Consider the following 12,439-nt stretch of genomic DNA (forward strand, 5'->3'; position numbering starts at 1 on the left):
TTCTAGCTGGAGGCATAGAAGTGTAGTTTTCAAGTACAGCTTCATATATGGCTAAAAAAAGCTCACCTAATAAGAACACTGAATAGAATAAATTAGACTTTTAAGTAACACGTTTTCTAAATAGCAGCGTACTTTATGCCTGCTTGTTGGGTTTGCTCTTTAGAACTTCCAATTGTTTTACATTTTTAACAGGCTGGTAGGCATGCTGTAAAATAGTCTATCTGGTGCTACATGAGCTAATGAAATGCTGGAATCCTTTTTATGTTTCTGACAGACACTCCAGTTGTGTTAAACTTGATGACTATCACTGCAGGGTTGGAATCTTTATTACTGCACCAAGTGCAATCTGGTGCTTGGAACAAAAAAGATAAAAACCATGCACTGTTTTAAAGTAATCCACCCATAAAAGGAGTTACTTTGACTCTGCACCACCTTCCATACTTTATTACTGAAGAGGACAAGTTTTGGATTATGTTTTGTGGAATTCTGCAATAGTTTCAAACTTAATTGGATGTTTAAATGGATTGCCATCCCTAATAGTGATGGTTATTTATGCATATTAGTATGGAGCAAAAATTGTTTTACTTTTCTGTTAATATTTAATTTTAGTTCATGTAATAATTATATTTAAATGTTTTGGTGTATTGGTAGTGTTTCTATAGCGTGCCTAGCTTTGAAAATATATCTAACGTAGAAATGTGCTGCTTGAGTCACATTTTATTTTGGGAACCATGTTAAATTGCAAACATCTTAAAACATGGTTTTATTAACCGTAACATAATTGGAACTGACATAGTCTTGAAGGTAAATTGTTAAACTTGAATCCATAATCAAAATGTGTTTAATATTTTTATCCTGAATAAATTTGCACAGAGAACAGAACAACAGAATGATTTGCTAGCATTGTTGCTGCCAGACTTGCACATATGTTACTTTCTATTTCAGTGGAAAGCAGGTGAAATTCAGCAGCAAAGGTACAGCTAGCAGCAAAAATATATACTGTTTTTGATAGTGGTGTAGTGGCTCAACTCTTTTTTTTAAAATTCACAACAATACAGACCTGAGCTGTATTTAAGACTAGTGTTGTTCTAATGGGTATCTATATTCTGATATCACTTACAACATACATTACTAGGCAGTTGTATCACACTTTATTGTGATGTGGTCCCCAACTTCAGATTATTCCTCCCTACCTTTTAAAGTGTACATTTAAAGTGATCTATTTGAAACCTGATTTCAAATAGATCATTGTTAGAGAGAGAGAGAAACTTAAAACCTATTTTTTCATACTGAATCCATTGATTTAGGCAACTCACTACCTGATCTTTTTCTCCCAATTTTTATGATTTATTTTAATAAAAGAAATTGAAGTGTCTCATTTCCCTCTTCTTTTTCTAATATTGCTTTGATCTGGCTCTTGTTTACACAGAGTTTCTCAACCAATAACTTGTTAAACTTTTGCTCGTTTAAAATTGAGGCAAAATAGTTTTTGTATTGGGCCTATAACTAACTTGCTGTATTACTGCTCTGCAGGAACCTGTTGTGTTGAAAGGAAGAATTAACTGGTCTTTCAACTTCAGCCTTTTTATTGTGAAAGGGAAGATCACAGAATTACCATGGGGAGAACAGCAGCTAAAGGTAAGGTTGGTGGCTTTCATCTAAAAGGAAAGAATATAGGGGAGGGAAATAAAAACTGTTCTGGAGTATTTGAGGTATGGCTTTAGCTATAAGACAGAATTGTTGTATATTCTTAGACTGAAGAAGTAGGATACCAGTATGAATAGAACTTGGAATTAAAGCAAGAAAGAAAGACATGCTAAATTCACTCTTTAGTAATTCTAAAATTAACTTGAAATTTCATGTAAACTAATTGCTGTTCTCTGATAGTCTTGAAAAACAGTGTCCATTAGAAAACTTAAGTACTTGTCTACATATGCTGTTAAGTAAAATATCTTTTGCTGGCTTCTATAACTACTGTATGGTTTAGAAGAAGGATACTGTATAATATCAAGAATTTGAATTTTATGGCAGTAACCTGCATCAGCAGCTATCTTTCCAAGCCTTTGTAGATAAAATAAATTATTTGTTTGAAGCAGTTCAGTTATCTGCAAATTGTGGCATTCCCCTAAGGCATATCTTTTCATGTTCTATAGCTGCAAAAGTTAATCATGAATTAAATAATGGACCAATTTCAGGGGCAAGGCTTCAGCAGAAGAAAATATATCGGTGAACTAAAATGTGAATGAAATGAAAATACTGCTTCTTGAGGGCACCCTGGTTGTCTGGAACTGAATTGCTCCTGCTTTTCAGCTTTAAAGCAAGCAAATCTAATCTTATAGAAGATTGCTAAGATTTTTTTTTCACTTAGTTTAAGCTCTTCATCTCTCCAGAGCAATTTTTTTCTCTGCATCTATTACCTTGAAAATGATTGCTGGCTTTGCTGCGTTAGATCTTCTGTGATGAAACAATGATGCGTGCAGTAGTTGCGCTAGCTGATGTAGAGCCGGTTGAGGAAATCTATAACTTCCCTGGGTCACTTTTTTCATGTCTGTTACCTGATACCATACAAGACTGACTGACTCCTTCCAGACAGGCATGAGCTCCTTCTGGTAGCATAAACCTAAAGAACAGGAAACACAGATAGAATATGATGTTCCAGATTCTCTATGCTTTAGCTTCTTGAAACTGAGTTTTTATTCTGCGGTGGCTAGAAGGGCATATACAGAGTATCTGCTATATTAGTTAGCAAACCATTGCTCCTTCATACCAACTGTCATCACATGTCTTCAGAGAGACTGAATCATCTGTGTAAGGAAATGTTGACATGTCTCAATCCTCTATTTGTTCAGATGAAATCTTGTGTGATTGAAAGAGTAATTTCTCCCCATCTGGTACCCCAGGAGTCTTCAGGGGTAGTGAGGATGAGAACAAAGACTTCTTAGAGGGGGGAACTTCCTCCTATACTGTAAGACTTAGCTTGGGTTGAGGATTCCAGGTGATATATTGGATCTTCAGAATAAGTCCCTAACAAGTAGGTATGCAAATCCTGAGAGCGACCTTTTGTCAGCTTTCTGTCCCACAAGGACATTAAGTAAATAGTCTGAGTCTTTAGAGAAGACAGGTGCATACTTTTCAAGTTACTATACCACATTTATTGTCTCTCCCCAAATGCTAACCCTACCCTGGGGTACATGGTCACAGTAATTGTCTCATTGTTTTAAAGACCAGCTGTGCCAAAAATGGACTGGTCTTTCTGAAGCCAGGAAACTGGAGTTCTCTATTAGTAGGAACCATAAAATAGTCAACTAAATCATTTTATTGCTTCCACAAATCTGAGCCAGTTCTCAATAGGGCTGTCCAAAGCTTTGGTAGCTGATTGGATTTGGAGGAGAGTTTGGCTCGATTCGGGGACCGAATCTCTGAATCTGAATCGAATTGATTTGAAGCATCCAAATAGATTTGGAAAAGCTTTGGGAAAAGTATTCGGCCATAGACTAAACAGGCAGCTGACACCTGCCTCCAGCTGGTAAATCTGTTGGTGGGTGGGGGCTGGGACAAGCTGCCCAGCCAGGGCAGTGGGGTGTGTTACTTGGGGAGGGGGACAGTGGGGCACGGGATGCGGGCATGGTAGTGCTGGGAGCAAGGGCTCTGCCCTCCTGCCGCTTGCCCGGTGGGGGTGGGTGTGGCTTGCTCTAGGCGGAAGCAGAAGTGGGCAGGTGGCAGCAGGGCATAGTCCCCACTCCAAGCACTGTTGTGCCTACATCCATGCCTGCTACACAAGCTGGCAAGCAGCAGTGGGGCAGAGCCCCTGCTCTCAGTGCTGATGCAGGCGTGGCAGCGCTGGGAGTGGGGGCTATACCATGTTGCCACCCGGAGCAAGCTGCACCTGCATCGTGCCTCCCATATGCTGGCTGGGTAAGTGGCAGCAAGGCAGAGCACATGTAGCTCTCCTTGCCGGGTCAGAGGTAGGTGCAGCTGGAGCAGCTGCAGGAACAGCCCCTATGGCTGCTCTGCCTGGCGCCATCCTCCAGCTGGTCCCAGCCTCCTGGGGGGGAAAAAAAAATGCCCCAAACTCACCAGCTGCAGGAGCAGCACTTGAGGCCTCTGGGCGCTCATGGCATAGCCCCCCCACACAGTGGGGGGCAGTGGGATTCGCCCCCTACCCCATGATGCAGGTGCAGGGCAGCTCGGTAGGGCACCGCACACTGTCTGGGACACCTGTCCGCCGGAGCTTCTGGGTCCGTTCCCCAGCTCTCTGATCATTCCCTCAGCTCTCCCTGGAGTGGCACGGCCCCCAGATCTGCATATGAGGTTTCAGCAGGCTGCTGCTGCCATTTGGGGAAATAGCTCAGAGCCACTGCCATCCTGCGTCATCTGGGGGCCCATTCCCCCTGGGAAGAGCTGGGGAAAAAATCAAGGAACTGGAGGAATGTTCAGGGACCTGAACATTCCCATAGCCCCCAGTTCGATTTCCCAGCTCCTGGTTTGATTCACCTGGGAGGTGGGGCAGCTCCACACGTCAGCCAGAGCCCGGCAGCACCCAGCCCTCGCTTGCAGACAGCGCGTGGTGCCCTGCTGCACCCATGCCATAGGGCAGCTGCTGAGTAGGTGGTGGTCCCCGCTGCCCTCCACTGCCCTGCGCTGTGCAGGGAGGCTCTGCCATGAGTGCCCAGAGGCCCCAATCACTGCTCCTGCAGCTGGTGTGTGTGGAGCTTTTTTTTAAATTTATTTATTTATTTATTTATTTATTTATTTATTTTTTAAGTGCTGGGACTAGGCTGGTACTGGGTGGGGGATGGGGCCAGGTAGGGCAGCCATGGGGGCTTCTCCTGCGGCTCTTCCTGCTGTGCCTGCCTCTCCCCGGACAGGGGGAGCTGCGGGAGAACCTGCAGCTGCCCGCCTGTGCCTGCCTTTCCCCAGCCTGTCTGAATCTTCCAAAGCTGATTTGGCCAAATTGATTCAGGACAGTGATCTCAATTTCTGAATAGAATCACTGCCCTCTGAATTGGCTGAATTTGAATCTGAATCAAATACTTCCCGATTTTGTACAGGCCTTGTTCTCCACCGTTTTAGGCTCAAGGTACCCATGGATAGGGTCAAGGCACCCTTCCCAGGTCTTAGTTTTCACTCATTTTTTGACTATAGAAAAACAATAGAGAGACTCTTCTGTTGCAGAGAACTCAGAAAGACCACAACAGGTCAGAAGGTTTTTGATCCATGAATTCCTACTTGAAATCTCTGGGTTTGTATTGTGAATCATGTTTACACACCTAACAATGTGTGGCACCTCATGGCACCTTTGAAAGGATCTCAAGGCATCCCAGGATGCCATGGAACCCTGGCTGAGGATCATTGCTCTAAGCTCTCAATTCTGAGTCCTTGGTGGATCACAAGGCAATAAAAATGCTTAGGTTGGTCTCTATTTAGTCTTTGATTTCTTGCATGATGGATGTGGTTGCTCTAGCCTCTTTTTAACTAGTAATCTTGTCAGCAGAAGCTTGTGACTAGATGTAGGACAGATCAAATTAAAGCAGCAAACAAAAAATCTTGTTTAAAAGATTTTCCATTTTAATCTTGTATTGCATTTGTAGTATTTATTTTTCTGTAAAAAAGTTTAGTTGGCAATGGTTAAAACATTGATTTATATTTAAATATAGCATTTACTGTATATGTGACACTACTTTTTTGCTAATTAGAAGGAAACTATATCTTTGAACATTTATTAAGTAATTCATATCGTTTAACATATATCTGTTCAGATTCTTAATTTCCTTTTATAACAGTGAATGAAACATTCTTTTGCTCAGGTGATTATTACTTTTTAAAATTGTGGTTGTACCAATTTCTGCTTGGAGGAGAACTGAAGTATAAAAATGCACCAAAATATCGTTTTAATTTAAAAAAAAAATTTAAACGGAGTTATTTTAAATTTAGTGGATACATAGGAAAAAGAAGTTCAGCAAAACATTTTTGCATGATATTGTTAGACAAAAGTATGTTCTGTGGTTAATACATGTAAATGATTTATTTTGGGTCACTCACTTCAGAGTTTTAAAATCAATAGGACTTCTCTGAGTGTGCCTAGCTTTCATTCATAAATTGGAAGTGGGAGCCAAGCTCTTCTGGTTGGTTTTTTTCCAACTTCTAGTTAGCTTCTCAACTTTGAAGATATAAGTAATTGATTGAATTGAATTCACTGAAATGAAAAAAACCTTTTTTTTCATGTGTGCAGAAGAAACTATTGTTATGAAAAGCTGATTTAAAATGTCAGCAAAGTATGGGCACCTATACATGTACCAGATATCTGCTCCAATGTGTGGTCATTAGGATTGTTAGTTAACATGCTCCAGCAGCTTCCGTGTCATGTGTATTCAGTGTTCCCAAGGCATTTTGAAGCACAGGAGGCTGAATACAGGCAACGTTCTCAGAGCTGCTGTAATTAAAGTGCCACCCCCTAACCCAACACACACACACAAACACATGTATAGATGAACTGGTTTATCCTTCTGAAAACTTTGGCAACTACCATATATTGATTAACATTTTTATTGAAATAATTTCAAGTTATAGTGAGTTTACAGTTGCATAGGCTGTTATAATTTTAAACTTAATTTTAAGTAGGCTTATTTTTAAAACAGAAAAAGTGTGGTTGATACAAATCAAAACAATCTGATTTCAATTTAAAATCAGATTTTTAAAATATTTTTTTAAATCATCAATTTTTATGTACCCTGGCTGCAGACATGGGGAGAGGCACTCCAGACCAAGACACCATAGCATCTGTAAAGTGTAGACAGGGGGAAACTTTTCTGAGTGGTGGGAAGTATGGTGGATGCAGACTGTCTCACTTGAAGACAGTCAGGTAAGTAATTCTTCATGTTAATGGTTTGCATCTACTTAACTAAAATAGTTCAATTCTATAGCAGCTTCCCTGACACCGATGGTTGGAGTGAGAAGAGTAAAAGGGCCCTCTTTTTCCTGAGTTCAGTCATACATAGTGATAGATATTCTGAATGTTTTGGGTAATGTGCAAGAGTAACTGGTCAATCAAAAGTAAGTAAAGATGCTTTGAGTATATTGTTGCTGGGGAAGCTGTTTAACCTTCTGAAACAAGTGATGTCCTTAGCAATGTTCAGGAAGCAATCTCTCTTTATGACCATTCTTACCTGTTCTTGCTTCCTTATGCTGAGAGTGTTGAATTGAACCAACCTCAGTGATGCCTACATTTTTCTCATTTCTAGGATTATTGTTCATTTTGGCTTTAGACATAACAACTAAATGGATTTTCCTCTTCCTCTTCTGAAATGGAGACAGGTCTTGTGTTCAGACTGATTTTTGTCATTTGTCCTTGATCTGGTCAACAAAGAAGAGCTGGCTTGACTTGGTGACCAGCAAATGATAGGTGGAGTTGTTCACCATAAGTTCATTTTTTTTCCAAACATTGTTTCCTCTTAGGAAGCAGTGGTCAAATTTTAAGAAGTAGGTAAGCTCAGTATTGTAAGTGGGATTGGGTGACTGGGGCAGCAGTGCTGAATATTGTCTTTGTGGGGTTGCACAAAAGCAGCTGCCATGGGAGTGGCAGCTTACTGCACTGCATCAGTCTGCACAGTAAATGCTATGTGTTGGCAACTGTCCCGGGCCTGTACCTGCCCTGGTATGCCTCTGGTTAAGCTGCTTGGGAAGTTTTATTTATTTCAAAATTTCACAAATGGGTCCAGCACTTAAAGAACTGGATTAAAAAAAAGAACCCAAAGAAACCTGCATACATCTTCCTGTACTTAAGCTCACCTGCTCTGTCTGTAGTTTAGGAGGGTCCACGTTATTCTTCATTTCTGATTTGAGAGGGATGGGATGTGCTATCACAGCCTGTCATTTTCTATACAAGAGTATCCTTTTCTAACTTGTCCAAAGTCTGTCTCCTTTTGCTAGGTCTGTGAATTCCTATGCCTCCTTTATTTCAAGGTTAATCTAAGGAAAAATGAAATACCCTAGCCTAGATGGAACCAGCTATATAGATTCTTTAAATTGGAGCTGTCCAATTCCAGAGTAGTTGGTGGCCATGCGCCCTCTGGGGTCCACCACACCGTTTTACCATGTTTACATATGGGCAGACACTCCTTGGCATGTTGTGGTACCATGCCTTACCTTCAACTTCCTGTGGGCTCCCCCATGGCATTGTACTGCATGAGTGCTTCGGGCTGCTCCACGCCCCCAGAGTGGGAGCATGCAGCACAAGCCAGAGGAAAGAGAGGGAGTCCCGAGACCAACTGCTGCTGCTGCAGCTGGATAGGGGCAAGTGATTGCCAGGTGGTAGCTTGGGGACTGAAAGTTAACCCTTCATGGGCCACCAGTTAAACAGCTATTCTATAAACCAATGGCTTAGCTTTGAAGCTGAACACTTGCTGTCTTATCTGTTCCTGTGTTACCTTTGCCAGCTGGTTTTGTAACCATCTCTTCTAGAGCTGCCTTTAACTTATTAGGGCTTTTGGGCAGAATGACGCTGTTAAATGAGAAAGCAGAGCTAGCAAATGTACAGCATTTGTAGAAGTTAATTCAGGTCACAGAATTTAGTCACAGATGCATCACTTCAGGTTTGCCATGTTGAGATCTTAGTGAAATCTACAGTGGTCATCTTCCTTGGAGTTGGTATTGTATGCATATGCCTTGCCATTCTTGTTTAGACATCAGTTACTTATCATTGGTAAGACAATAGAAAACTGACTGAAAAGGGGGAGGGAAAATTCTCCTGAAGCCAGTACAACAGAAACCCACAATGCTAAAACATTTGCCATGGCTATAATACTTGGTTCTCTGTCGTGAATTGAGGCCAGTAGACCATTAGTTTGTCATAGCTCTAAACATCCATTCTAATATTATAAAAGACTAAGTCTGTGTCTGTCTGTCCATAACGCTTTATTCGTGTTCTGATTTGGCTGACAGACAGCCAATCAGAGTGTGAACAAGTCTTCCAACAGGCGCTGGTGGAGCATCGCCATGATGGTGTGGACACAGGGGATGGAGTGGGGTCAAGGCCAACCCAGCTGGCCTAGCCCCTCCCAGCCCTGCTCCCTGGAGGCAGGGGCAACTGAACAGGTGGAGGGGGGAGCGAGCCTAGCAGTGCTTTTTATAATGTAGTTATTATATGCTTGAAAACTTTAATTACAGTGGTTATTTGCTGTTCTAACTATGTGAAATATCAAGACTGTCATTGATGTGAATGAACTAATGCTGAGTTTACATATGCATTATTACTAACAAAATACAGGGACTAAGGTTTGAAATTCATTAGATTTAGTCCTAAGTAATTAATATGTCAATTTCATTACTTGAAAAACTAAACAAGAATTCTGCTGTACAAGATGAAGAGTAACCAGTGCTGCTGCCCTTTGCCCTGGAACAACAGTGCACTTGCTCATGTTTTTGTCTCCATTCTCAATTACTCAATTTCACCCACATCTAAGAGTATCAATCTGTCAAATTCTCTGCCATCTTAGAATTCTGTACATTGGTGATAATAGTCTCAGTTCTACTACTTGCTTCTCTGACACAAAGTGTATCACATGAATTTTAGTTTCCAGATGAGGTATCAGTCTGTCAAAAATAGCCACATTTGGTACTGAACTGACAACTGAAACTTAAATACAGTCTTAACTTGAAAGAGAGAGTTCAGTGCTCAGCAGCCCAAAGATTGCTTAAACTTTGCTAACGTGTCAAAGATATGAATGAGATCAGTTATGGGGAGGTCATCTTTCTTGTGAGTATGTCTTCACAGCAGGATTCAGTCCTTAGGCTTGCCAAACTTAAATGAAAACGGTAACCCTGAAATAATACCTCACTGTAGAGAATGGTTGTATTGGCAGTTGATGAATTCTGCTTACTTGACATCTAACTTATACCCCTTGACTGGCCAACTAATTTGAGTTAAGGGTTTTCTTTGCATGTAGTTGGAACTTTAGCCAGGGAAAGCAGCGGTTGTAATTAGGATTAGCTCTGCATTGAGGTCAAGACCTAAAACCTTTTTGCTCCTTATTCGTGCACGAAGATTGTTCTTGTGAGACTGATGAGGGTTGTGTGAACCATACGGCTAGGGACAGGAATTACATGTCAACTGGTGTAAGTGATCAGAAACTAGTTCAAATCTGTAGCGTAACACAAGTTCAGTGCACGTAAACTGCTTTCAGAATGGCTGAAACTGATTCAAGATGAACCTGGATGGATATAGTATCAGACTTAACTGATTTAGATTTAAATTTGGTTTTACTGAACTTTTCTCCCAGATCCCCTCCATATTCAGGTTAACTCAGTCCCCTCAGGATCCCAGGTAGGTGGGCTAGTTTTGGCCCAAGCTGTCTGCTTCAGCCAAGCAGGGGTGTGTGCTCTAGCACCTTCCAGCTTCTGGACTGAGGCACTGCAGGCATGTGGCTGCATTTCCAGACTCAAAAGTGAATGTCTGTGTACTCGCTTATTGGTTCAGTTTACACAGTTTAGGCTAACTTACAGAGATTGAATCAACTCAGCCTTGGGCTTTTTGACTAGCTGTACTTGGCCTATAAGTTTCACTGTGTGCTTCAATCAATGGTGATAAGAGCAAGATGCAGGAACAGCAGAGGCAGTCATGTTCTAGAGTTCTTCTCCTGATTAATGTTATAATTGGAGTGGTGAGATGTTTGCATAGGCCTCCACCCAATGAATTAATGACACAGTAGGAACTTTAATTAAAAAATATATTGGTAATGTGTCCACCCCAACCCTACCAAATTTATAGGGACTGGGGCCAAGATTCTCAACTACTGTCTCAACTATCCACTCAACTAGAGATCTGGGTAGCCTTAATTTTTGTGTGGCCAATGTTAGAAACCTGAAAGGAGCTTGATTGTTAGGCAGTCAGTATACAGAAATGTGTGAGCAGAACCTTTTCAGGTGCTTCAAATTGGGCATTGTGTTTGCAAATCTTGGCTCAGAGGTCCAAGATCCTTTGACTGATAATTCTATTTATTTAGCAAAAATAAAAAGTGTTGAAAATAAAGGTAGGGCAGTTTTTGTGTATCCAAGATAAGTTTTTTTTAGTGGGGTTTCGTTGCTTTATTAATAATGTAGTAACATAATGAGTATTGCATGATTTTCCATATTGTACCTTTATTTTAACACTACTCCTTTTATAAATTATAAGTCTAATAAAATTTAATCTTTGATTACAGACTGAAATATACAGTCAGATATGAATACTTAAGTCTTAAGAACATCATATTTTGCTATGTTTGAATGTGTTTCATATCAAGTCTTATTGTTACCCTGGATTTTTTTGTAATGTAAATGTTAAATTTGTTATGTGACATCTTATTTTTCTCTTTAGATTCAAAGAATTCTAAGAAGGATAAACATGGGAAAAGTCAACAGTCAAATCACCCATCTTTAAAAAATGGTATGTCTTAAAATAGTCCAGTTATTAGTCAAAGTAACTTTAAATAACATAAATATTTGAATTGAGCTCTCTCTTGTATTATATATTATCACTTCTCTAGCTGTTACTTATGAATGTCTAAAAAATAAATGAATATGATTATCTTGGTTAATTTCATTAGGCTGTATTTTGGTATAGTATGTAATGCAGTGCTTGGAAGAGTAAAAGTCGCCTTAAGTGTGGTAGCTCTGCTGGATCATCCAGGGTGAGAGGGCAATTTGTTTTGGACTATTATTTTATGTTGCATCCTTTTGCTCTGCCTCTTCTTAACAGTCACTGTTTTTTTTCCTTCTCTTTATTGTGATGATAATGAGGAGAGGATTTTCAGTATATTGATCTGAATCTTCACTGGTAGGTGAAACAGTTGTATCCACTTGTTCATCTGTTGTAAAAACTTAAAAAGTGGATTGTCTTTGTTTTCTGAAAATTGTTTCCCATAATTTATAATAAATAGTTTAATCTTGTTAGAAATACCAGAATTTTTTAATCAGGTTTCATAGATTTCATGGACTTTAGGGCTGGAAGGGACCTCGGAAGATCATCGAGTCCAGCTCCCCGCCCGAGGGGCAGGAAGTCAGCTGGGGTCATAGGATCCCAGCAAGATAAGCATCCAATTTACTCTTGAAGGTGTTCAATGTAGGTGCTTGAACCACCTCCTATAGCAGACTGTTCCAGACCGTGGGGGCTTGGACAGTAAAGAAAATCTTCCTTATGTCCAGCCTGAAACAGTCTTGCAGTAGTTTATGATTGTTCAACCTCGTCATCCTTTGGGGCGCTCTGGTGAACAAACGTTCCCCCGGATACTGGTGGTCACCCCGATTAAACTTACAGGTGGCCATCAGATCACCCCTGAGCCTGAGCTTTTCCAGGCTAAAGAGCCCCATGGCTCTCAGTCTGTCATAATAAAGTCTGTTTTCCTGACCTCTGATCATGAGCATGGCTCTTCTCTGGACTCTCTCAAGCTTCTCCACATCCTTC

At 40.7% G+C, this 12,439-nt stretch overlaps 1 protein-coding gene across 8 annotated transcripts in view; it reads left to right on the top strand.

Annotated features, from left to right (window-relative positions):
• Positions 1–12,439, top strand: part of SCML2 (Scm polycomb group protein like 2) — a 106,403-nt gene that overhangs the window by 16,570 nt on the left and 77,394 nt on the right. For 6 of the 8 annotated variants that reach the window (XM_090062844.1, XM_090062869.1, XM_090062877.1 and 3 more), the window contains 2 exons: positions 1,534–1,638; positions 11,354–11,422. In XM_090062844.1, coding sequence (XP_089918970.1) covers positions 1,617–1,638; positions 11,354–11,422 — 91 coding nt within the window. In that variant the 5' untranslated portion in view covers positions 1,534–1,616. Of the gene's footprint in view, positions 1–1,533; positions 1,639–6,741; positions 6,863–11,313; positions 11,423–12,439 lie in introns of those variants that run through there. The other 2 variants (XM_090062885.1, XM_090062833.1) reach the window with 2 other exon arrangements.

The sequence above is a fragment of the Crocodylus siamensis genome, chromosome 1 (genome assembly GCF_052110815.1).
Source record: "Crocodylus siamensis isolate JL-2025a chromosome 1, ASM5211081v1, whole genome shotgun sequence".
Classification (NCBI taxonomy): domain Eukaryota; kingdom Metazoa; phylum Chordata; order Crocodylia; family Crocodylidae; genus Crocodylus; species Crocodylus siamensis.